The 26,529-nt window shown below is 42.8% G+C and overlaps 1 protein-coding gene across 1 annotated transcript in view; it reads left to right on the forward strand.

Annotated features, from left to right (window-relative positions):
- Positions 1 to 19,194, forward strand: part of Dpy19l1 (dpy-19 like C-mannosyltransferase 1) — a 67,326-nt gene extending 48,132 nt beyond the window's left edge. The window contains 9 exon segments of the mRNA XM_076938810.1: positions 617 to 671; positions 731 to 912; positions 5,216 to 5,240; positions 6,540 to 6,659; positions 8,217 to 8,391; positions 9,039 to 9,138; positions 10,206 to 10,258; positions 10,261 to 10,327; positions 16,474 to 19,194. Of these exon segments, the coding sequence (XP_076794925.1) occupies positions 617 to 671; positions 731 to 912; positions 5,216 to 5,240; positions 6,540 to 6,659; positions 8,217 to 8,391; positions 9,039 to 9,138; positions 10,206 to 10,258; positions 10,261 to 10,327; positions 16,474 to 16,630 (934 nt within the window). The 3' untranslated portion in view covers positions 16,631 to 19,194.
- The last annotated feature ends 7,335 nt before the right edge of the window (positions 19,195 to 26,529 follow it).

The raw sequence follows: 26,529 nt of genomic DNA on the forward strand, positions 1-26,529 counted from the left end.
ACCTATTCAGAGACTACAGTGGTCAGGTGTGCTGGCACATGCCTTTAATCTTCATACCTGAGAGGCAGACGCAGGTGGATGTCTGTGGGTTCTAGGCCAGGTAGAGCTGCACAGTGAGGTGAGACAGTGCTCATTAAAATGAACAAGACTGCAGCTTTGATGGTAGGATGTGATGGAATATAGTAGGTCAGGTGAATGAAGCTCCACCATTTAGAGAACACGAGATTCAAATAGAAAGTGGATAATTATTTTCAAATATTTAAAAGCCTACCACTTGGAAAATGTAACTATATTTTGGTGCCTGAGAAATCTGGTAATCAGTGGTAAATTCTGGAGATAGGACTTTAGACCAGAAATGCATAGGTCAATCAGAAAGATGTTAGAGACTGAGGCAGCAGCTCTGTAGTTCTTCCAGGGCATAAACTAAGGTGTGTGCAAGATGACTGTAGGGATGTTCATTCTGGAGATAGGATTTTAACAGGTTGGTGTCTGAGCCAGGTCTGTGGTTCTGTGTGCCTGATTAATGGAGGCATTGCTATCACCTCATGTGGGGGAGGAGCAGGAATGAATGTCAGGACCAGCTGCGCTTCTTAATGTTTGCCCCTCCACCCCCCAGGGAGACCATTGCATCCATTGCATCGTCTGAGCCTGGTGGTCACATCCTAAATGGGGTATTGGAATTTTCCTAATAGGATTGGTGACTATTAAACAAAATCAAGGACTGTGCTAGTACAAGATAATGTTGAAATTATTATTTTCTGAGTGGTCTCATATCTTCATATTTCTCATATTTATATTAAGAATCTTAACATTTATTTTTTTTGTAACAGCTTTTCTAAAGTCTTTAAAAATCCATTTACAGATTATTAATGATATGCGGGGTGTCATGGCTCAACAACAGACACATACAAGGTAAGTATGCTCTTACTGTCCTTCCATGTATTGAATACGTGCTACACTGCACACTTCTATACTTGCGTATTTTACACTCAGCCCTTTAGAAGAGATGCTCTCAGCTGTCACCATTCCCCTCCCTGTGGAGGATCCTGGGCTCTGCATTCATTCTTCAGATCTCATGCAGAGAAGTCTGACCATGCCCTCTTTACCCTCTTTCCTGGAGGGAAACAGCTTTGCCAGTTCAGCAGAGAAAATCAGTTATTCTGTTTGGAAACCATTTGAGAAATAAACAGAAAAATATAAAACTGTATCTATTGCTCACCTTTTACTCAACTTCCCTAAGAAGCAATATTAAAACACAGGGAACCAACTGGACCTGGAAGTTGACAAAGAGAATTTACTTGTAATTAAAGAAGTGAAAGGCCTTTTCAAAGGATACAAGACTTAAATGCTGGGAAGGTTGACAACTTCCAACAGAAGAACTTCAGTTGGATAAAAGATGCTAGGAGCACGGTTGAGAGGATAGTTACAGACATATCTGTGGTTTGTGACTCAGGACTGATAACCCTTATCCATAGCCTGTGCCTGCACTCCCTATCAGCACACAGCCAATAGAGAAGAGTAGTCGTTGAAAGGGTGAGTATTTACGAATGACGCATAGAGGCTCAGAAAGGCCTACAGTCCTGTGGTGAAGACATTTTGGATAAAACGAAAGTCTTTCTACTTACCATATTAGTAAGAATTGGTAGTAACCAGGGCTTGCACAGCTGGAAGAAAAAGTTGGCTGTGCAAAAGAAACACACAGTGGGCCTGCTCTTCAACCCAGCAGTTACCCCAGTGCAGGTCCGTCCTGTGGAAGAGTTCACATAGATGGATATGGAGATCAAGGGTACTTAGCATGGTACTGTATGTAATGCGGAAAGTTAACATGGCCACGGATGTATGTATCAGTATAGAATAAAATTATGGTTCTGGTATAAAGTGGGAATAGTTCGAGCATACAGCATTGGATTTTTTTTTTTTTTGAAAAGCTAAATAGTACACGTACACACACACAGGAACTGTAAGTTATGTGTCTGCATTTTCTTTTGTAACTTGAGTATTCTCACCTTTACACTATTCTTTGACCTTCAGAGCTCTGCTAACATCTTATATATTACTTAGAAATAGTTGTCTGTAACTGTGCCTTGCTTGTACTGTGTGGAAAGGCAGGAAAGGGGAAGTGACTCTGGTTTATGATGCCAGATTTTCTCTTCATTTGAGGCAGTGGTTTGTTTTGTTGTTGTTGTTATTGTTGTTGTGTTGTTTTGTTTTGTTTTGCTTTGCTCAAAGAATTTGGAGAAGCAGTTTCAAAGTTTGAAGTGTAGCAGGCAATTCTGGAAAAGAATCAGAAAACTTACGACTGCCTCTTCGAGAATAACTTAACTAATTCCAGAAAACAAGAGTTCTGTTGGCTTTCAGGTCACTGGGGTCCAAACTCTCTTGTGGAAATGGATCAGCTTGCTGATATTTCATTTCCCATAAGAAAAAAGTCATTATAAATAGAGAGGGGACGAGAAAGAGGTATGCTTTCATTTGGATGTGATCACCATTAACTACTTTATTCATGGACCTGGAGGTAAAGGAGGGCAGTCATGGCTTCAAGTAGAAACCACATCATCTCTGAGATCATCCTGAATGCAGTCTTGCTGGTAGGGGTGCTGGGATTGGCCTTCCTTGCTGTCCATGGGGATGGCAAATGATTGTAGCATGTTAGCAACTGTGTGTGCTCAGAAATGATGTCTGAGTTTTTGTTTGGAATGAAGGGACCCCCCACCTCCTTCATACTTGGTTTGTGTATTTGATAAAATCAATGTATATACATATTTTTGAGATTAGATTCGCAAATCAGTTTATGTTCTGCCCAGGTTGGGGAAAAAGGATTACTGATACAGATGTTCATCTGTGTTCAAGTCTTGGGAACAACTCTGAATCTCTTAGTGCTCCCTTTGTCAGAAAGCTTCCCAATCCATCTTTTCTATCTGACACCTCCTTTTTCCTCATGGTTTATTTCAGAACCCATAGTCTTTGATTCTGCTTTTAGGTCCATATCCTAACAGTATGCAGATCTTGCCATTGTCATATTTAGAATGCTATCTAAACTTTGACTACCCTTGCCTGCTCTCACTGTGTCCTGTCAGCACTGTCTCCATGGATTACCACTTCCTGCCACTGCCTAACTGCCCCTGTCTCCAGATGCAAGCATTTCCAGCAGAAGGCAGAACACACCATATGCTTGTTCTCTTTAGTCCTTCAAATCACTCAAACTCTACTACATCCCAGTCCTCATCTTGGTGTCCAGGACCTTGCACCCTCTGACCCCTTACCTCCTCTCCATGACCCCTCTCTTAGTGTTTCTCTGCTTTTCCTCCTCTCCGAGTATACTGTCTTCGTGGCTGGCTTAGCAGGACCTACTACACTGTCTGCGCTTTGCCCACAGGGTCTTCCAGTCTCCCCCCTCTAACCCGCTCAGATACCACTCAGTGGTGAGCCTTTCTAGGTACTCATGTCCTGATGTTACACCATTTCCTGTTTTCCACAGCTCCAGTTGCTGGGAGACAATTGCTTATTTACCTTCTTTGCCATTGACTTATATATAAACCCCGAGAGAAGTGTGCTTTTCTGTCGAGGCCCAAGCAAAATGTTGAGGCCCGGGCTGCCTGCGTTTGGGCGGCCACTGTATCCTGGCCCAAGCTGCTACTCCAGTTCGAGGGTCGGGGTTCAGCAAGAGAGAGTGAGGATGGACTCGAAGAATGGAGACCAGAGTGTGATTCTATCCCGTTTATTCTTCAGTCTCTCTTCTTAGTCCAAGTCTTAAGTCCTAAGTTCCTAGTTCCTAGTCCCTAGTTCCTAGTGCCTCCAAGTTCCAAGTTACTTCTTCCAAGTTCTCTTCCAAGTGCCTGCTACCTAATGCCTAATTCCTACTCCAAGTTGTACTCTCTGAAGTGTCTCCTAAGTGTCTCATTCTCTCTAAAGTGTCTGATTCTCTTTTTCTTCTGCCTCTGTCTTTTATATGTCTCACTTCTAAGCCATGCCTCTAAGTCACACCTTTAATCATGCCCTTAGGTCTTGTCTCTAAATCTGATCTCTAGGTCACACTCTTAAGTCACACACCTTTAATCTCATACACCTTTAATCTCACACACCTTTAATCTCACACACCCAAGGAAAGTCCTGGGTATCCAAGGCAAGATGTTATCAGAGTGTGCTCAAGCTGTTGTAGGCTATTGTAATACAAGTCTCATGTCAGGATGCCTGGGTCAAGATGGCTGTAAAGCTGACAGCCACTTTCTGCCAAAAGTCGGCTCCCAGCACTTTTCTATCTTGTTACTTCTCTATCCCCTAGGTGTTTAGTACTCTGTGAACTTGAGTAAATGAATGACTAGATCATACTCTGAACTCTTGCATGTCCTAGTCAGTGAGAGAGGGCAAGTAAAGTGATAAACAAGATAACAATGTGAATCTGTCTTCTCTCAAAAGGGCAGCGGGATGGGTGTGGCTATGGAGTGGACACTGGGTAGGAGACAAGCCTCTCTGGTGGCTTTAGGGGTCAGTTAGCTTGTGACCAGGTCACTGCAATCAAGGGAGAACAAGAGAGGAGGTAGCTGTCCAGGGTGAGAAGTGGGGTCACTGGAGGAGGAACATTGAAGCTGATGGATTGAGAGTCCGTATTAATTGCAGAGGAACCTCATCTACTTTAGACTTTGGAGCAAAGGAGTTGAGAGATGGCTGGTCCTTTCTCTCAATGCTCTTCCTGTTACTGTAGGAATTGATGGTCAACAGGGAAAGATGAGGGCAGGACTTGTCAGTCTCTAAGCACAGTATCCAGAAAGAGAACATTCAAGCAAAGCTGAGGGCAGATGTTGGGCCTGTTTGAATGTTGACCACCTGGTGCTGAGAAGACTGCACACAACTTCTGTGTCCCTGTCATCTCTGGTGCTGCAGTAGTTCAGAGCTCAGGGTTCATTCACTAGGGGAGGAAGCAGGCATGGGCTCTGAAGGCTTCAGAGTTCTTCACGTTGTGCCTTAAGCGACCTGCTGTGTATACCGTGTGATTATTGGCATAGTAAATGCATACCTAGTCAGATGCACACTGCCATTTTAAAGATAAACTATCTTAAATGATTGTATACTAGCAGTGGGATACAATTTTTAGTTTTGATTTACATATCTGTGTCTTGAGAGGAGTACTAAATGAGTTGTAAAAGCTTGTATTTGTAGATAAAAGAGAACGTAATTGGAGTACATCAGTAGTGAGTCATCTTTTCTTTCATTTCAGAAAACAACAACTTGAGCACGGAGAGGTAAATATTTAACATTACCATGACTTTACTTAATATACGCTGTGCCTGTGTATGTGTGTGTGTGTGCACGCGCGAGTGTGCATTCATTCTTTGGTTTGTAGTCCTGGTATCTAGATTTATTGGTTCTTGTCATTTATCTTCAGAATTCTTGGATATGTATTTTTTTTTGTGGGAATGAGCAAGCTGATTGGCTGAACTGATAAACACGTTTGGTCAGTGAGTGAGTGAGTCCCTACAGTAACAGCGGTTAGTTTCTGGAGCCCATTGAGGCAAGTATTTGTATTTGAAGAATCCTTGTGTGCTAGAATGCCACATTTTTCTACACCTTGTCCAGAAGCTTCAGAGATGTGATTGGCTGCTTTTCCCACTTGCCAGAGATCAGCTGGCTTCACACAGCGCAGGGTTAGAGCACTGTGGTTTGGAAGCAGTGGCCTCCATTCCCCTGCCCATGGCAAAAAACAAGGTAGATTTAAGGTAGACCCAAAATGAGACTGTGTTAACTGCAAACTTGACTTGAATGCAGTTGCACAAATGCTTGACTGTGTGGCTCTGATAAAATGGTCCAGCCTGATAGCCCATGTTAACAGTTTCTTCATGCCTTTAGATAGAGAGTTCTCACCAAAGTGTAGAGAGTGCGTAAGAAGGGTGCTCGGCCACACATGTGGCATCTCTGTGATCCCTTCTGCTACCAAGCTGGGGTCAGGGACAACTGCAGCACCTTCTGTACACAGGAGTGCCACAAGTGAACTCACAGCAGGCTTTGCTTACACAACACCTGCGGACCACAAGCCAGTTCACATTCTAGCATGGATGGGGCCAGTGCTTATGAGCCTCTCCCCAGACTGAGGAGAGGACCTATTGATTGCTGATGGCTTCGGCAGGAGGGAGTATCAGTTTTCTTTTAACGATGTGGCCCCCGGTAGGTCTTAAATGCTCCAGTGGATGATCTAAACCCATGAGAAAGTGGGGGAGCGAGGGAGGGAGGGAGAAAGGGAGAAGAAGAGAGGGAGAATGTGTGCCTGTATACATAGCACAAATTGGAATCTGAGCTATTATTGTCTTTAAGGAGGACACAAAGTTAAGAGGATGTGAAGAGTTTGGGGTGTGGCTCTGAGGCTCTGGAGTTGGGGGGAAATGTAGGGAATGATTATGTTCAGATGCCTTGTTTGAAATTCCCTAAGAATTGATAAAAATATTCCATAGAAAGAGTCATTTAAGAAATCATTTCTGCATGCCCTGACTAACAATGCCTTGCCTTCACAAATGGTAGAGATGAACGCTCCTTTTTCTTCCCATCAGTTGGTTTACCATGCTCTGCAGCTATTGGCATACACAGCCCTTGGTGTTCTGATCATGAGACTGAAGCTCTTCCTCACACCACACATGTGTGTTATGGCATCCTTGATCTGCTCCAGACAGGTAACTTGATGAGAGTGAGTTCTAGCCCAGTCTTGGCGACCAAGTAGTACTGGCCGGCGGGCTGTAATTTCTTAATCCTGAAGTTCTTCTCTTTGCTTCCTTATACAACTTCCTATAGCCTAGTGGATCAGACTGATCCATGTCTGCTCTTCTACCCTGTAAAAACTATCCTGGCAAACAGCAGATACCACATCAGTGCAGACTGGGTTCATCAGCAATCCGCTACAGGTGCTGATAGAAAGGACAACTAACTGTTAGAGGAATTGTTTATTCTATCACATATTTGCATTGATATTATTATTATTATTGGGGAGGTAGTTTTTGGTTTTTCAAGGAAAAGTTCCTCTATGTATCTATTCCTGGCTGTCCTGGAACTTGCTCTGTAGACCGGGCTGGCCTTGAACCCAGTATATATGCTTGCCTCTGCCTCTTGAGACTTGGGTTTAAAGGCATGTGCCTCTACCACTCAGCAACATAATTTCTAAAAGTGAATTTGAAGTTAGCTTTCAAATTGTATTCTTTTATTCAGAATCAAGCTTTAAGATGTTTTCCCTTGAGTGTACATTTGTACATGCATTCCCTGGATTTGCTCTATAATCATCCTTGACGATTTACTCTTATTTATCATGTAGTTATATTCAGAACTTTTGCTCCTCTGTAGTGTGGCTGACTCATTAGTCAGTCAGCAAAGTGCAACATCACCTCAATCAACTGTAACAAATGTTTACTAAGCACGAGCTCTCAATTCTAGGTGTGGAAAATCCAAATGTGTATCTGTTCCTCGGAAATCAGGCAGGGGATGCCTGAGGAAAAGGACAGTGGGACGGAGGGGAGGACGGTTCTGTTCTGAATGTGGACGTTGTGTGTAGCTGCTGTCACAGTGCGCCAGCTGTGTTTAATATGCCCCACACGGTTCTCCCATTCTCCTCCGGTAGGCTGGATGGACAGGAAACAGCTTTGGTCAAGTCCTCCATCTTACTCCCACCCCACGATGGGGCAGGTAACAGGTCTACACTGTGCTGCACACTCAGGACTCTGCATTGAGTTAAGTTTGCTCCTGCTGTCGTACATGGAGATCAAACCCAGGCCCATAGCAAGTGCTGAGTCAGTGAGCTTAGTTTTCTAGCCTACTCTGAATCAACAAGTTTTATGAATGGGCTGTCGTTTTTATTTTAACCTTGTAATCCGCAGGTGACCTGGCTCTTTTTGACGTGCTTTTGAAGCTGTGTCTCTTGGCTACATAGTTTTTGTACTGAATATCATTGTTGAAATATTATTTATTGGTCGCCAAGATGGCTCAGTGGGTAAAGGCACTGTGCTACTCCAAATGGGCACCTGAGTTCAGTCCCTGCAGTTCACATGAGGTCGAAGAGAGAACTGACCCACAGTTGTCCTCTAACCTCTCACACACCCACAGTGATAATAATGAAATTCTACTTTAAACAGTCACATGTGTCACAGTCCACAGCACAGGTTGAGTTCTTCCTCAGGAGGGTCATCTTGCTGGTTACACATTGCTTTGTACTGACAGTCCTGAGGTTTTTTCTTGAATTTCAGCTGTTTGGATGGCTCTTTGGCAAAGTGCATCCTGGTGCTGTTGTCTTTGCTGTATTAGCAGCAATGTCTATTCAAGGTTCTATAAACCTGCAAACCCAGTGGAACATCGTAGGGGAGTTCAGCAATTTACCACAAGAGGAGCTCATAGAATGGATCAGATACAGCACGAAACCAGGTAAATAACAAGAAAGCCCTGCTGCGTTTTAATCTAGCTAGGATTCTCTTTCCACCATAATTTCATGTTACCTCAAAATCCTACCTGAAGACTTTTAGAGGAGTTACCACTATTGGCTACGTGGTTTAAGTGAGGAATGCTGTACATACCTTAGTGAGTTAGTTTGTTATTTTTATATAAATTTAAATTTATAAAAGTTTTCCAAACTTGTAAGTTCTACATTTAGCAGATTTTGTTGTATTCTTCCTTGATGGTATTTCAGTATTGGCCCTCCCATTCCCTCACCGGTGACTCATGGCCCTTTAATCCATGTGTCCCCATGGAAACTTGCTGTCCCAGTGGGAAGTGCTTGGTGCTGTGAAACTTTCTTAATCAGCTGGAGAGTGCTCTCCACATATTAGGAAGGAAAGGAAGAACAGGATGGTGATACTTCTCCTCAGCGCTGACCCACCCTGTCATTCAAGCTTGGCTGTAGACTGTCTCTGTCAGCCACTGGCTTCATTCTGCTGTTACACTTGAACCTTTAACTTGTGAACCTCCCTGGGCTTCAGCCAGCTCTGTTAGTTGTGAAATGGCTGGGCTATCCGGAGAGCAATTCCTGCTGATGCTTGTTTAGCATGTTCCTGAGACCATATAACTGCTTTCAGATGCAGTGTTTGCAGGTGCCATGCCCACCATGGCAAGTGTGAAGCTCTCTGCTCTCCGACCCGTTGTGAACCACCCACATTATGAAGATGCAGGTCTAAGGTTAGTGCACAGGTGCATGATGGGAAGGACAAGTCTCACACAGTTAGACAGCGAGTGAGGGTCCCAGCAGGAAAAGAGGTTTCTGAGAAGATAGGGTCAACAGGGTTATTTCAGAGTCATTCATGGAAGGAGTGGCTGGGCTAGAAGCCAAGCTATTGAGGCTCCATGTGCAGTGGACACTGTTATCTTTGGTTATGGCTTTCTGTTGGGCAAACAAAAGAACTCCTATCAATTGGTCCAAGGTCGCCGGTTCCTTAGTGCTATGCTATCACTCTCAGTTGCCCCACATTCACCAGTTTAAGGTTTGTAGTAAAGCCTCCTCTTTGCTGGATTTTTTTTTTTTTTTCTTGAAATTTGAGGAGTCCAGTTGGAAGAGATTCATTCAGGGAGATTTCTTCTTCTGCTTTTATTATATTGTTTGCTATAATGAACTTAAATATTTTTTTGTGGTCATATAAGACTTACTTGTTTTCCCCCATAAACCATGCATTCTATTCTCTTGGAAGAGGTGATAGATTTAATATAGATGTACTTTGCAGAGGAGATAAAGCAGTCATTTCCCAAATGATCAGATGAACACTATTAGTATATTGTTTACATAACAATGGGATGTACATTTTATAAATAAAAAGCTTTTTCATTAAAAAGACAATTTCAGTGCAAATTTCCAAAGCAATTTTGTAGAGTAAGTTTTTCTTAAATCTAGAAATCAGTGGAGAGTTGTAAATGGTTGATCAGCTACCTCTCCAACTTGTGCTTGTGTGTTTGCTCTCATCCTGTCTGCACACAGGGTTGCTGGCATTATAGGCAAAAGCAATAGAGCAAAAGGCAACATAAAGTTGGAAATGTGGGTGTTCTTTAGAGCCAAGCCCGTTTCCCAGAACCCTGGGCTATGTCTGCTTTCTTGTTGTGAGTCTCCCCAGGCACCTTACCAGCTCCTCCAAGGCCTTTCCACCTTCTGTCTTCTCTGGAGTGTGCTAGTCCCCGATCCCATGCTTGCTTCTATATAACACTGACTGTGTTCCTTTTAATTTTGAAAGATTGGCCTACTTACTTTTTTCTTCAAGAGCCAGAACAAAATAGTATATTCATGTATAGCCGAAAGCACCTGAGGATGTGAAGAGGAATTGATGAAATTAAAAGTGAATTACTACATTCTGGAAGAGTCATGGTGCATCAGAAGATCCAAGTAAGTATTTCACACAATTCATAGTTTAGATCTTAAAAGCGAGAAGTTAGCTTAGACCCATGGAAAGTGTTCTGTATGTATGATAGATATGATATATATATATATATGATATATGTAAGTAAAACATTTCAAAAGTATTAATGAACTCTGTACATCATTTGAATTAGACCTTTTTGCTCATTATAGAAATATACTTTAACAGTGATATGCATGTATATATTACCTTAAAGTGACTATATTTGGATTGATTGATAACTCCCAAATTGTTCTTATTTGCGTTTGATTTTGTTTCAACACTTTAGTTAGGACTGAGTGTATTATCTTTCCAAAAATTAGGGCTCTGAAACCAAGTAATGAGAGTCTGGCTGTGCTACAGTAGGTCCAACAACAACTAAGGACTGTCACACTGAATCCACACAACCTGACAAGGCCTGGGGCTGGTATGATGGTCTGGTAATATCACTTCAAGTGAAACTCTCCTTTCTTGCTTTACCTACATCCTCCTAAGTTATAGTTTGAGAGTTTGTTTCATGAAGAAGTTCACTGATTTTAGCTTAGCTACAATGACAGAATAGATTTCAAAATGGAATATAACAAGGCTTTACCCAGGGCTGGACACACACCTGGTATCCCAGCACTCAGCATGCCGAGGGGAAATTACAAATTTGAGTTACATGTGGACTTTGAGAATAGCCTGGATTGCATAGCAAGACTTGGCCCCAAAACAAACCAAACAGAGCCCAGCAATGCTGATACAATAGACAATGGAGGACATTGTCCTGCAATGCCAGAACCAAAGTGTCCCCTAAGTGGGGAGCATAGGGCTTGATGGTTTCACCAAGGTTGAGGACATTGTATATTTTACGTCAGAACTCTTACTGAAGCCTTCGGGGGACTGCTTTATCTGGTCGGTCTGTTTTCTTCAGTGATACTACAGGGCATTAAGAGAAACTGTTTACATAAACTTCATGAATGAAGAACAGTTGTATGACATAGCATCTACATAGCTTTGTCTACAAACCTAACATAGTTACTAATTATGGAAGCCTCCAATGAGTAGGTTCCAGTAACTTGAAATTCATCATTTATAAAACTGTTATTGCTGTTATTGAATAGAACATGTCTTAAATGCTTACAACCATGTCAAGGAGAGGTGCTTAGCATCAATGCACAGGCTACTCCTGCAATAACTTAGGTTTCATTTCCCAGCACCCTTGAGCCTGCTCCAACTATCTGTAACTGCAGTTCTAGAGGATCTAACGCACTCTCCCGGCCTCCACAGGCATTAGGCACTTATGTAATGTACATACATGTCTCATGCAAAACATTCCCTCACATAAAGGAAAATCTTAAATGCTTGTAGTGATGTAATATAATAAGAATCACATACTCACCAATTATCTCTGTTCTGTACATTGTACAGAATCCAAGTGTCTAAGTATATGAGAACACGTAGAAGGCAGTGCTGGGTGAGCATTTGCAACAGCTCCGCACCTTGATACCTTCTGTGAAGTTGGAGTCTTTATCTCTTGTGCTTCCCCCTTAAGAAACATGAGGTCCTGGAACAGACAAAATTGCATAACTTTCTTCACATTGATGAAAATTGACCCAGGATTCATCTTTGTCTTCTAGTCTTTTGAGTGACATTTTTGAATATGACCAAGTTGCCAAAGCTTTGTGTTCTGCAGTCTGATGGAGCAGTTGTGGGTTTGCACAACTCTGGTGGTGCCATCCTTTGGTACACAGAGAACTGGTTTTATGTGCATGGTTCGGACATAGAGGACACAGAAGATATAGGGCAGTGGTTCTCAGCCTGTGGGTTGCAACCACTTTTGGGGGTCGAATGACCCTTTCACAGGAGTCACCTGAAACCATTGGGAAACAGATATTACATTACATTCATAGACAGTACCAAAATTATAGTTTTGAAGTAGCAATGAAACTATATTTTTGTGATTGAGAGTTAGCCCACAACATGAAAGAATTGTATTAAAGGATTGCAACATTAGGAAGGTTCAGAACTACTGATACAAAGCAGTAAATGTTCCCATTCCGAGCAAGAGCAGCCCTGTTTAACTGCTTTGGATCACTTGGGCACTCAGGCTGTGGCAGAGAGGGAGCACACCGAACCTCTGCCATCCGGAGATGGACTCAACAGCCTTGGATGCTGGTTTCATCAGGAGTGGGAGGGGGAATCCAAGAGGTGGCACTGTCTTGCCTGCTTCCCATTACTGTTCCTGTGAGAGCCCAAGCGACTGAAGGCAGACCCTCAGGAACCTTGGGCAGGTCCACGAGCAGTCAAAAGCTATGCTTCCTTTGTGTTCCCAAAGGGAAGCTGTCTTAGTCAGGGTTTCTCTTGCTGTGACAAAAACACTGTGACTAAAAACAAGTTAGGAAGAAAGGGTGTCCGCTTACACTTCCATATTGCTGTTCATTCCCAAAGTAAGACAGGACAGGAATTCTGAAGGCAGGGCAGGAACCTGGAGGCAGGAGCTGATGCAGAAGCCATGGAAGCAGTGCTGCTTACTGACTTGCTTCCCCTGGGCTTTCACAGGCTCCTTTCTGTCTGGAACTCAGGACCATCAGGGCAGGGATGGATGGCACCACCACCTCCCCTGTTGATCACTAATTGAAAAAATGCCTTCCAGATGGATCTCATGGAGACATTTCCTCCACTGAGGCCCCTTTCTCTCTGACAACTGTAGTTTGTGTCAGTTTGACTCAAGACACAAAGACAGCTATAACAGAAGCCACAGACCAGTGGACAGGGAGAAGGGGGCAGGTTTTATTCCTATTTTACATGTACCAGAAGAACTGAGTTTTTTGAGAGGTGGTCATCCAGTAATTGGGTTTTCTTTTCTCTTATTCGTTTCTGCCTTCAGTCTGCATCAGTTAGGTTGGCCAGAGACAACCTGCAGCTTGCTGCAGATACTGGAAAATAAAAGTATGTCAGAACAGGGGAAGCAGGCTGAGCTCAGGAGAGAAAGGAAGGAAAGTCTAGTGCTGAGCGAGATTGTGTATGTGCATGTGTGCCTGCCTGCACATGCTCACTTATGCAGCATGCATGATCTCCTAAGGGCTTAATGGTATGGCTTGATCATTCCTCAGATACATCACCATGTGGACAAAACTAAAATATACTCATTTTTAATTTGGTAATTATAGATGAGTTTTTTATAACCTTTTACATTTCTCTTTTTTTTTCTTTTCTCTTCTTTTCTTCCTTCTTCTTTCTCTCTTTCTTTTTCTCTTTATATTTCAAAGAATAGCTTATCTTATCCAAATTGGTTTGAATATAGTTAAAATACTTAAATTGAGGGGAAAATCATTCACATTCCCGCTTGCTTCCCCACCCCATTTTTTCTTTGATAACATGTGTTGTGTGTTTGCTCTGTTGTGTAAACTTGACCCAGAACTGGCCTTAACTGATGCTTCTGATTCAGCCTTCTGGGGATCCAGGATTATGGACATACACCACTGTGTTCAGTGTTAAAAATGCTATTGAAAGATAGGGTTTGGTGCCAAGGGAGATTTGCAGAACTCCAGTAACAGGGACAGGCAGGGATCACAAGGCAGCTCTTTGCCCCTTCATTTTGCTTAGCATGGTTGAGCTCTGGAAAACCCAGAGTAGGTATTGAATTTTTAGCTGTCATGTTTTCTATGATCCCAAGTGTGGTAACAGTTCAGCCTTGGTTTGTGTGAGAACCTTAAAGGTGGAAACCAGAAGCCCAGCCTTTTGATTCTAGTTCTTCAGCTCTGTGCATCCGGTGTTAATGAGGCTGTTCAGAAAGTGCACTGGAACCCTTTGGGGACATCACTGGGAGGCTCCTGGCTGTTAATCTGATGGATGCAAAATGAAAATTTGGTGTCTTGGACACAATGAATATTTAAGTTACAAAAGGGAGACGGGCACCAAAATGTAGTGGTGTTACATTATGGCAGCAAAATGGGAAATGACCAAAGTGTACATCCACGAGAGAGTCCTTCAGTAATCATAGATCAGAACTAACAGCTTTGAAGAGAAGCAAATGGGTCTTCATGTACCAAGATGCAAAAAAATAACTAAATTTTACTGTTACAAGTCCCATAAGGTCCCTAGTTTTGTGAAAGCAGAAGTGTCCCTGTTTGTATTATATGAGAGAGAACACGGATCAAAGCTCCAGTAGGATAGATGTTTTATTAGCAGTGCTTCTGAGAAATGATATTCAAGGACTAGACATGTAACCTGCTGAGTGATGAATATTGGGCTGAATAGTCACAAAGGATAAGTCTAAATGGAACTTGGATGTCTCATAAGTGTTTTCTCATGGAGACAGGGAGAGGGGAGAGGGGAGGGAGGGAGAGAGAGAGAGAGATTAAGGTAAAACAGCCATGGTCCATTCTATATAATTTTAACTTTCCCTGTCCTTTTCCTTTCACTTATGCTGAGTGAGGATTAACCGTGAAGGCCTCATCTATGCTATTCAGGCATGCTGTCCCAGACCTTTCCCCCCACCCCCCTCTTTGTGTGCACATGTGTGTTTTCAGATCAGTAACTTGCTCAGGCTAGCCTTGAACTTGAGATGCTCCTACTCCATCCTGTGCCAGTAGCACTGGCTTTTCTTCCAAAACAAGTAAAAACAGAATAGCCACATGAAAATACAGCAACTCTGTCTGTAAATCTGATCTTGGTTTAAAATGTTTAAATTATTTGGATGAGTTATTTAGGCAAATATAACTTAATAATCCTATTTATACTAGGGTTTTTTTTGTTTTTGAGACAGGGTCCGTCTATGCAGTCCTGGTCGTCCTGGAGTTCAGTATGTAGACCAGGCTTGCCTTGAACTCACAGAGATGTGCCTGCCTCTGCCTCCATAGTGCAGGGATTAAAGATGTGTGACACCATGCAGAGCCACTTATATTTTTCTTTATAAAAATATATTAATGGCTGGACATGATGGCATACATTGAGAATCCAAAACCCTGAAACTCTGAGGCAGAAAGACTGTATGTTTCAGACTAATCTAGGCCATATAGTGAGACCCTGATTTTGGATGGAAAAAAAAGAAAAAAAAAATACATTGTATTTACAGTTTCATTTCATTTAGCTAAGAAGTAAGCTTACCTTTGTCAGGTGTCAGGCAGTTCATATACCCAGAAATGCTCAAACTGGACCCTAGGAGGATTCCTTACGGCCAGATAAAATCCATCATTCCTCAGGAACTTGTGAAGCTGGTTCCCATCAGCCACAAGTGTCATCAGGAGTCATTTTCTTTACCCCTGTCTGAGGAGACATATGTCCATTGGCATGCACATGTGATTGGATATCACAACCCAGGATGGACCTCGGTCTCTCGCTGTACCTTCTCACAAGTCGCTAACACTGGCCTTCGCACCTCAGTCCCAGCTCACTCTCCTGTCTCCTGCTATTCTCGCTTCTCTGACACAGCCCTGGCCATGTCCAGCCTGCTTCTGTCTCTCTCTGCTCTGGACTCTTCCAAATGTCTCTAGATAGTTTCTCTCTTTTGGCCATTCCCAGTCTGCTTCTTTCTGTCTCTGCTCTGGGATCAAGGTATTTTTCTCTTTTACCTACAATAAAAACCATAACCATACAATGTAGCAGCCATATTGGTAGTTTCTTTTCTGTGCCCCTCCCATACGATCACAATAAGACTTTCTTTTAAATTGACTCATGTTAGAGTATGATGGCACACCTTCCCCATGAACTAAGCAAATTTCACAGTTGTTAATACTAACACGTTGGTAGTCTGAGCCTGGCGCTGTAAGTATCTGATTGCCCTCAGTCTGCACATTCTGAGGGGAAGCCAGTGCTGTGGGCGTCTTCCCCCTTAAACAAGTGGAAACCTCTGACAGCACATTCTTGATGAGTAGCAGAGGCAGAGCTTACCAGCATCTGAGCTGTCTTATCCAGTCCCTGAGCTCATGTATCCTGTGCCTCTTCCTTGTACTCCTTGATGCTGTGTTCCCATCATCCTAAAGAAAAGCTGTGGCAGCTTACAAAAGTAAAGGTAACTAGTGTGTGATTAAGAATTACATCAATTAATGGAAGTAGGAAAGGTGTGATGAAACAAGAAGTGTAGACACTGCTGTGCTGTGTGCAGTTGGATATTGTGTATTGACTTTAACATGTGTCTTCACTTCTCTAGGCCTGGGTGCAGCATGCCTGAAATCTGGGATGTGGAGGATCCGGACAATGCTGGGAAAACACCCCTGTGTAACATCTTGGTGAAGGATTCCAAGCCTCACTTTACCACGGTGTTCCAGAACAGTGTTTACAAAGTCCTAGAAGTTATCAGACAGTGACTGCATGTGCACCTGCCAGAGACCGCATCAGTAATGGCTTTACTGCTTTGCCACTAACTCAGATTACAAACCTTTTAAAAGTCTTGGAGTAGCTGTTTTCAAATGGCAAACATTTGATTTGGTCAATTTGCTAGTCTGGTTGTAAAAATGACTTTCACCAGATCGATTAGTTACTGTTTCAGTGCACCTGTTAAAATTTGCTATGCAAATGAGTAGTATATGCTTGTACTTGGTTTAAATATTTGTGTTACGGTGAACAAAGCCATCTGTGGAGAAATACATCATGGGTCACGACAGATGACATGAAACTATAGTCACTTCTGGACTGTTGAGGGCCTGTTACCACCCTTGCTTCCTATTTTCTTCCTGGTCTTATATTTGAACATTTCAGTGAGTCTGTGACTCCTGGTCTTGTTAGCTGTCTCAGCTCTCGGTCCAGGCGTAGCTGGCGTGCGGGTCACCTGTTCACCTCACTTCCGGGTGCTCTCTTTGTTCTGTGTTGCCCTTGCAAATCCAATGTTTCCTGCCTGTTGCTACCCAGACTCCTGGGGTGTGGTGGCGAGGACCAGCTTCTTTAGTTTTCCAGCCGTGTGATATTGTGTTTCTCCCTACACAGACTTGGTTTCTTTCCCACATAAATGCTATCTTGTCTTTAGGTTGATAAGCAAGTGCTTATTCTTGGTTAAAAAATTAGTAACTATATTTTTCTCATTTTTAATATTAATCAAATATTATATTTTAATACCTTTAATTCATTTAAAAATTTTTTATGATTAATCACACTTTTAGGAAAACTATTTTGGACAACCCCAACTATGATGCATCTATAGCTTGATACACACACACACACATACACACACAGACACACACACACACACACAGACACACACAGAGACATAGCTTATGGTGGCTGTAGTTTATGCTAATTTTACTTTCACTATTAAGATAAAATAAAGCCTAAGTAACTTCTGTCAAAATGTAAATGAATAGTTTTTTATTTTGCTTTCAAAATTGCCTGTCTTTAATAAGACAAAGCCTTAAGCCTTATAATTTTGCCTCAAAAAAAAAATTCAGTGTGAGGAGTGAGTATGTTCAGTCTTCCCCATTTTTTCCTTGATTTTTTTTTGAAAAATTTCTAAACATGCTTTGAATTTCTTATACAAATTTTGTTTCTTAGAAGTTAATCTGTGTGAAATGAGATACTTCAAAACCATAATCTTCATTGTTGTAAGAAATGGTTTCGAGGTTTTAAATTCTAAACAAACTGTGACCATGGCTGACTACACATTTAATTATACAGTCTTCTCTCTATTAACCACAGGCAGACTAACCTCAGTGTGGACTGTCCTTGAGACCTGAACCCTCAGGGATGGCTTCTGGTGCCCACTCCTGGCAGCCACGGAAGAGCTCTTCTCTTCTGCCTTCCTCCCAGAGCCCAAGGACAGGCTTGTCTGGGGGTCATTGGTCACCTGCAAAGACAGCACTTGCGACTGAGGAGTATGGCCTAGTAAGGAGCCAGCCTCACCAGCCAGGGTCTCCCTCCCAGAAGCTGCCCGGGGACTGCCATTCCTGCTGTTGCAGACTGTGGCCAAGCTTCCTCATCTGATGCTTAGTTTTATTTCATAAGCTTTTACCAACTCAGAAAATAGGGGAGCAGCTGGAGGTCATGGTTTAGGGGTGTTGAGTGATGGTGTAGTAATGCAGAGGAATGTAAAGAAAGGGACAGGCATGGGTGTGAGGGACACATGCCCTGCCCCCTACACGGCCATTCTGCAGCCCAACATGGCTGCTGTGTGGATACAGCACTTAGGATTTTTTTTTATCATCTTTTTAAAATTATTTTCTGTCCTTACCCTCTAACAATTCCCTTCATAATAAGTTCATGTGTAATGATTGGAAATTCTGTACAGAGAAACAAAACATTAAAATACTATTAGAGCCAGTTCACATGCTGGGAAACATTAAAAGTAGTCTAAATTAGTTTTTTTGCAGAAACCTTTTGTAACAGTCTGTCTTAATGTAACTCCACCAGCAAGCTCTGCTTGTATTTTCGGCAAGTCAGCTTGGAACTGAGGCCTTGGGGGCCACTGCATACTTAGCCTCCAGCACATGGAGTAGCAGCCGGTGCTCTGCGGCTGCGGTGGTGGTGGTGGCGGCGGCGGCGGCGGCACCGCGCCGGTTTTATGGCAACATGGAGTGGTAATAGATTGTATGTAGCTGACAATGCAGTATTAAAGCGCAGTATTTTGCATATTTTTAGCATTTACAAATATTTTTGCTTTAGTGTGAGGAAAGGAAGGAAAGACAGAAGGCAACTGAATAGTTATTATTGTGACATTTAAAAAACAAAATGCTGGGTAATGCGTCCATTAAAAGATAAACCTCAGAGATGCCTGAGATGCCCGGCCGTGTGCTGTTGCAGTAGGCCAGCAGCGCGAAGGAGAAAACAAAAGGATGTGTCTGTAATAAAGCGATCCTGCACAGGAGTGTTGTATTTTTATGAATTTTATGCCCCTTGTTTACATGTACTATATATGTTAAATAAAAAATCCATGAAAACTGTACCAAGTGCTGCTCCGTCCCGCCTGCTCCTGTCCTGTGCACCCACTGTGGCTGTGCACATTCCCGTCTGTAGCCAGATGGCCGGGAGCCGCTCGGCATCATCTTACAGCCCTCACTGAAGCGAGAAGGATGACAACCCGGGGCACTGCTGACGGTAGGGGCTGGAATCATCTAAAACGTACAGTGTTTATGGTCAGAGCCACACGTTACTTTGTCCTTTCGTCAAGGGACATATGTATTGGTATGATTACAGAGCTGCTGACAGCTTTTCCCGTGCACTACACCAAAGACAGTTTGTTGTAAAAGATTCCCCAAATTATAGTTCATGTATTTGTGTTATTGCTTCTGCTGCTTAGAGGGAAGGCAGTTTAGCTGTGTTCACCCACATACACCTAGCGTACTTGCCTTGTTTTGTTTTGTTTTTGCTGTTAAGATTTGTTTGATCATTCATTCGTTTGTTTTTCTATGCAATCTCTGTGTATAACTCTGGCACTATAGACCAGTCTGGCCTGGAAGTCCAAGACTGACTGCCTCAGTCTGATAGGATTAAAGGCATGTGGCACCACCACCCAGCTTAGAACTGACTTTCTGACAAAGCTGCACTTCGATTCTGACATCTTTGCAGAATGATGCTCTGATATGCTAATTCACAAGCTAGTGGCCATCAGAAGTACCCAGAAAATCTGAAAATTTGCCAAGCTTCTCACTTGGCCGATCTAAGATGGGGACTCCAGGATTTACATTTGTATTAGTGTAGTGATATATGGGCTTCATTATGACATTTTCATACACGAATATGTTTGGGTCACTTTCACCCCTCCATTGCCTTCTCTTGTCCCCTCTCACTGATCCTTTTTCTATTCCCAAAGAATCCTCTTCTTTAATGTCTTGTTTGTATCTGTGCCTCTGTGTGTTTGTTTGTTTGTGTGTGTGTGTGTGTGTGTGTGTGTGTGTCTGTCTGTGTCCCAGCAGAATTATTTAGGGTTGTAATGGGTTTGCAGGCACATAAGCGAGGGATTGATTACCAATGGCTAAAGTCTGGAGAAACTGTCCCTTTGGCAGCCTATTAACTGCCTGTAGATCTTCAGGGATGGGTGAGACCCCATGAGGCCCCTCCCCTAGCAATTGTTAATTGCCTGTAAGTAGTAATCTGGGAGAGGTGGGCCCTGTGAGCCCTCCTACCCCACCCCATAGCAAACTGTTGATGGGTCTAGTCATGTGTGGGTTCTATCAGTGATGACAACCGTCAAAAGTTGAAGATTGCAGCAACTTTGCTAGGTCCTGAAGATAGTGTTCCACATTGTACTCCTCCTCTGTCTCCTATAGTCTTTGTGCCCCATCCCATTTCATGTTCCTGAACCTTGGAAGGGGGGGGGGTGTAGATACCCTATTCAAAGTTTAGCACCCACTCGTTATTCTGCAAACTAACCTGATATGAGCTTCTGTAGTAACTGCAGCCCAGGACAAAAGGAAGCTTAGCTGACAGCAGCGTTAGTCGATGGGTATAATCATACTCAGAAGCAAACTGACAGCTTCATCATGTCCTGTTAGCAAGGGCTTCCCCATGAAAGCCTAAGTCCTACCCAGCTATGGCATTTGACTAGGTTTGCAGCACCACGCATATGAATCAGGTTGCTAGTCTCATCTCAAAACAGTTCTCAACAGTCGCAACACTGTTGTACACTGGATACACCTTGCTCTGAAGGTTAGTACTGAAGTTAATGCCGACCACAGGCATACACAGGAACATAGACAGTACCCTGCTAGCAGCTTGCAGAGCCCCTCAGCACCATAAAATTTCGCCAGCAGGAGGAAGCTTCAAGCTCAAGTGCAACTTGATTTCAGCATGTCTTTCAACCAAAGGATGTATTGCGTTCAGTAATAGGGTCTTACCATCTAGCTAAGGTATGCAACCAGTATCAGGGACAATGACCTGTATTGTTTTTATGTATATCAGAGGCCTTTTTGGCCAACGACCTGTGGAGAGGTAGCTCACCCCTGCTACTGGGCTTTTCATGTTTAACGTTTTCATGCATGTATACTGCATATTTGGTTCATATTTGCCCTGTGTAACCCCCGGCCCCCTATTCTCTCCTAATCATTTGCCCTTTCTTTGTCTTTGTGACTCAGAATTCCATTACGATTATATACAGGAGCATGGTAACTTTACCAGTGGCTAGACCACTGAAGAAAATTGTCTTCCTCCTACCAGCAACCATTAAGTGAATAATCTCATGGGAAGATGGCCTTGTAATTGTCTCCCCTCCCCGAGGCAGTGTTGATGGACCAATTTTTCACAGGGGATGAGAGTTCAAGACTCCAGAGAAGAAAATATTTCACGACACACTATACCTTTCTGCAGCTCTTGCATTCTCTCTGTGGTGGTCCCCAAGCCTTTGAGGGGTGTAAGTGGTGTCCTGTTGAGAGCACAGCTCTGCCACTCAGTTTCTCTCAGCACTTGGACCAGTTATGAGTCTTCAAAGTAACCATCACTGATTGAAAAAATAGGCTTTTCTAACCAAAGTGACAGAAGCCCTGATTGTCTCTGCTGTTACAATAGTAATGCCTGACGATGACAATTTAAGGGAGAAAGTTTTTTTTCTAGCTCATAGGTCCACATTATAGTCTAGCATGGCAAGACAGTCACAGCAGTGGGAGCCTGAGCTAACTGGTCCCATTGCATCCACTGATAGGAAGCAGAAAGGATGCTCTATATGGCCCATGATGATCTCCTGTCCCACAAATGGTCCAACCCACAATTAAGACAGGTCTTCTCACATGCCCAGAACCATCCCCAGTGATTCTAGTCTGAATGCAGTCATCACACTGCGCACAATCCAAATTGTTTATGGCTTCTGGGAGCAGCTCAAACATTTTTACTTTTATTTTTAAAATTAGCTTATAAAGTAGGTTTCTTGTGGCTTTTTATACATAGTTTGGCTGACCTGTTATTTTTATTTCTTACCAGCAACGTTGTGCAGATTCCAGGGCCCCATGCTTGACAGTGTCTTCACCAATGGCTAGGAATGAACTAACTGGGCAGCTGTCCACTAGGGGCTCTCCATTCCTGTCAGCTTTTACCAAGATGTCTTACATGGTCCTTTATATCCAGAGTGAACTGACTTTGTCCCTCAGTAATATAACGACTTTGATTTAATTGGAACAAATGAGATAAGTTTGTAGCAGAATTATGAGTTATGCATCATTTAAGTATTCTGAAGCTGTAAACTACTTTCTGTTCACTTCTGAGATGGAAAATGAGTGAACAGTCTCTTGCAATGGAACCAGCCTTTGTAAAGTTACTTTGTCTTTTGAGAAAACAGAGTAAATTCAGTGACACATGGGGATTTTAAAGTTTTCTTTTTCACTTTACGACCTTTATTTTCCTCAGAAATCGTCAATCTTCTCCCGATATTAGAAGGGCACTGCAAATCAGTGCTAGGTCACCAGCCACCTCCTCCTCCCCCTGCCTTATGTGTTCTTGTGCTCACCTAGGTGTTCCTGAAACTGTTCTCAGCACAATAAGCATGAAGCTACCTTTTAGCTTCCTTGTGTTTGAGAATTGGTCTTGGCTTCACAGTGCTGCATCTGGGCAAGTGTTGTATTATTATTTATTAACTGTCATATTTCCTCCCATGAATTCCAAATAAGGCAGCTGAGAACTGTCTCCCTCCCTCCCTCCCCCCATCCTTCCCTCTCTTCCCCCCCTCCCTCCCTCTCTTCCCCCCTCCCTTCCTCCCTTCTTCCCTCCCTTCTTTTTCCTCTTTTTATTCTAAAGAACTTTAGATAGTGATACTGACCCTGGCTTGATTTTCAAAGCAAATGGTGTTTTGTTTTTAAAACTTAATTATCTTTTTTTCTTCTTATTTTTTGTTATTAGATATTTTATTTACATTTTAGATGTAATTTCCTCCCCCCCCCCCAACCCAGGAACCCCCTATCCCATCTCCCCTCCTCCTGCTTCTATGAGGATATGTTTTCATCCACCCTCTCACTCCCACCTCCCCACCCATGATTTCCCCCACACTGTGGTGTCCAGCCTTCACTGGACCAAGAACTTCCTCACCCACCTATGCCTGACACTGTCATCCTCCACTACATACACAGCTGGAGCCATAGGTCCCTCCCTATGTGCTCCCAGGCTGGTGATTTAGACCCTGGGAGCTCTGGTTGGTTGGTATTGTTGCTCTCCTCATGGGGCCACAAACCCTTTTAGCTCCTTCAGTCTTCTCTCTCTCTCCTCCATTGGGAACCCCGTGATCAGCTCAGTGGTTAGCTGTGAGCATCCGCCTCTGTATATGTCAGACTCTGGCAGACCTCTAAGGAGACAGCTATATCAGGCTCCTGTCAGCATACACTTCTTGGCATCCACATCTGTGTCTTCCTTTGGTGACTATACAAGGGATGGTTACCCAGGCGGAGCAGTCTCTGGACGACCCCTCCTTCAGTTTCTGTTCCATGCCTTGTCTCCATATTTGCTCCCATGAGTATTTTCTTACCCCTTCTAAGAAGGGCAAATGCACCTACACCTTGGTCTTCCTTGTTCATGAGCTTCATGTGGTCTGTGAGTTGAAACTTGGATATTGTGAGCTTTTAGCCCAAAAGCTCAATTATCTTTAATAACAAACTAATATGCACAATTAAGAGGAGAGTGTCCCTGCAAGTGTCATATAGGAAAACAAACCACACAAAGAAATCAGAATGAAAACCCAGTATAGATTGACTTCAATCTGAATCAGACTTCAAAGAGTCTAATAGAAGGTGTTTTATCCTCAGTGTATTTAAGCACAGTATAATTTGAGGTGGGGTGGGGGTCCTGGTGTAATACAATCTCTGTTGAACAAGGAAGCATAATTACATTGAAACTCAACTCAGGGTAGTGTAATTTCCTCCAAGAAGATGGGCTACCGAGATACACTACCTGAAGTAACTTATGGGCCTTAAGGATCTGGCCTGGTCTTGGTCATACAAATAGTGCAAACATAATCTGGGCTACAAGCTACCTCTGGTTCTGGATGTAGAAGTTTAGGGAAGCCTCTGGCTCTAAGAGTCATTTAGATTATTACCAACTTCCAGTCCTGGTTGTAGGAGTTTGATATGGCTCAACACATAACAGATCTCCAGGCTGTTCATCACATCCAATTCTCAGCTTGTGGGACAGAAGAATACATTTTTCATCTTTCCCATTGGAAAGGCAATCGTGTGCTTAACATTCCTGCTTTCTCTGGAGATCTTTGGCAAAAGGACTTCCATGCTATGCTCCCAACACACCATGTTGTTAAATGATTTTCAAATAAATGGGAGTGGCACCTGCTATTCTGCTTGGGAAGGCATGTTTTAAATACAATACAATGCCATTTTACCAGTTTTTAAGGTACTTAGGTATGTTTTGTGTTGTGTAAATTTAATACTGAGGAGAGTTTAATTTAGTAAAATTAAGCTCACTTGGTTTTTATACTAATTACTCCAATAATCCTTTAATCCTTATCAAGTTATTTTAATAAGAAATGAAAATAAGAAACAAGCATTTTGAAGAGATGTGGTTTCATGAATGGGGACATTCTCTGTGTCCTCAGGTAATGCTCTAATGATGATGTCCTGTGTGGCCTGGCCCCTGACGGTCTTCGCTCTTCTACCCCTGGTATCTGCTTACCAACGGCCTCTCTTCTACCCCTGGTATCTGCTTACCAACGGCCTCTCTTTGGTCTGCTTTGGATTAGGTTCCACTCCTTTGCATTATTGATGAGTTGGATTTTCCTGGTAGATTCCACCATCTCAACAAAATCTCAAATTTTGAAATACTACAGTATCCCAGAAAGATACAGACTGAGATTTAGAATTGTTCTGGATCTCCAAGGAGAGTCTAGTGTCTTTGTGCTAATCTCTGGTGTTCTCTCTCTCTCTCTCTCTCTCTCTCTCTCTCTCTCTCTCTCTCTCTCTCTCCGCCTTTCTTTTTTTCTTTCAGACAGCCTTACTATGTAGTCCTGACTTCCTGGAACTTGCTATGTAGACCAGGATGAATTTGAACACAAAAAGATCTATCTGCCTCTGCCCTCAAGTGCTGGAATTAAAGGCCTGGGCCATATATTAGTCACGATTCTTTAGAGTAACAATAGGCTTGGCCTCCACAGATTCATGTGTTTCAATGCTTGGTGATAGGGAGTGTCACTAGTTGGAGGTGTGGTTTTCTTTCTTGGAGTAGATGTGGCCTTGTTGAATGAAGTATGTTATTCTGTAAGCAGACATTTGAGCATAGGAGTATGCTCAAGTTCCACATAGTGTGGAATTCTGACCTCCTTGCTGCCTTTCAATGAAGACAGAACTTTTGGCTCTTCCACCACGTCTGCCTGCACACTGCCATGCTTCCCACCATGATGGTAATGGATTGAACCTCTGAAATTGTTAGATATCCCCAATTAAATATGCTTCTTTATAAGAATTAACATGGTGTCTTTTAACAGCAAAAGAAAGAAAACAAACAAAACACCAAACTAAGAGAAAGAGAGAGAATGAGAGAGAGAGAGAGAGAGAGAGAGAGAGAGAGAGAGAGAGAGAGAGAGATTTCTAGCATTGAACTGGGTTCCGGGGGACCTGGAAGAGAGAACTGGGGGAACAGGGGTACGCAAAGAACCACAACTTGTCTAGAGTCTGATCAAACTGCAATTTTAATTTTTTTCACACAGGGATTATATACACAGAGGCAGGATGTGGGGAAGGCAATGACACAGGGTCTTCTTTGATCTTGGGGAGTATAGGTGTTCTCAAGGGGAGTACAGATGTCTTCCAGAACAGAGTATTGGCTGGGTGAAAAGTTCATAGAAGAAGCAGGGTGGAACAGGTCACTATGTTTCTGTCCACAAGATCTATGATTATTTTGTTCTTATCTAGGCTGGTACTTTTCTACCAGGGCTTCCTATCTACAAGATTTATGACTACTTGTTCTTATCTAGGTTAGTAGTTTTCCACCAAGGCTACCTGTCTACAAGATCTATAGCTATCTGTTCTAGGGTTAGTGTTTTCCCACAGAGACCAAGACTTTGTGTTAGTAGGCAGGTATGGACTTAGGCCTATGGCTAACTTAGGCCTTCAGTGTATAAGCAAGGTTGCTCCCAGCAGTCCAGCTAATCCAACAATGGATTAAATGATGCAAATGAAAAGTCCAGGAATCCAGTAGTTGTTCAGTTTATTAGGCTGGATGTTTCAGCTAGTCTTCAGTTTTACTCTGGAATATCAAAGAAGTTGGCTCTAATGCCTGGGAGGGAATGGACTTGCTAACATGGGAGAACAAGCAGGCAGAGAACAAAAGCTTTTTTCTTTCATATTGTTATATAATACAT

Source organism: Arvicanthis niloticus, chromosome 8 (genome assembly GCF_011762505.2).
Source record: "Arvicanthis niloticus isolate mArvNil1 chromosome 8, mArvNil1.pat.X, whole genome shotgun sequence".
NCBI lineage: Eukaryota > Metazoa > Chordata > Mammalia > Rodentia > Muridae > Arvicanthis > Arvicanthis niloticus.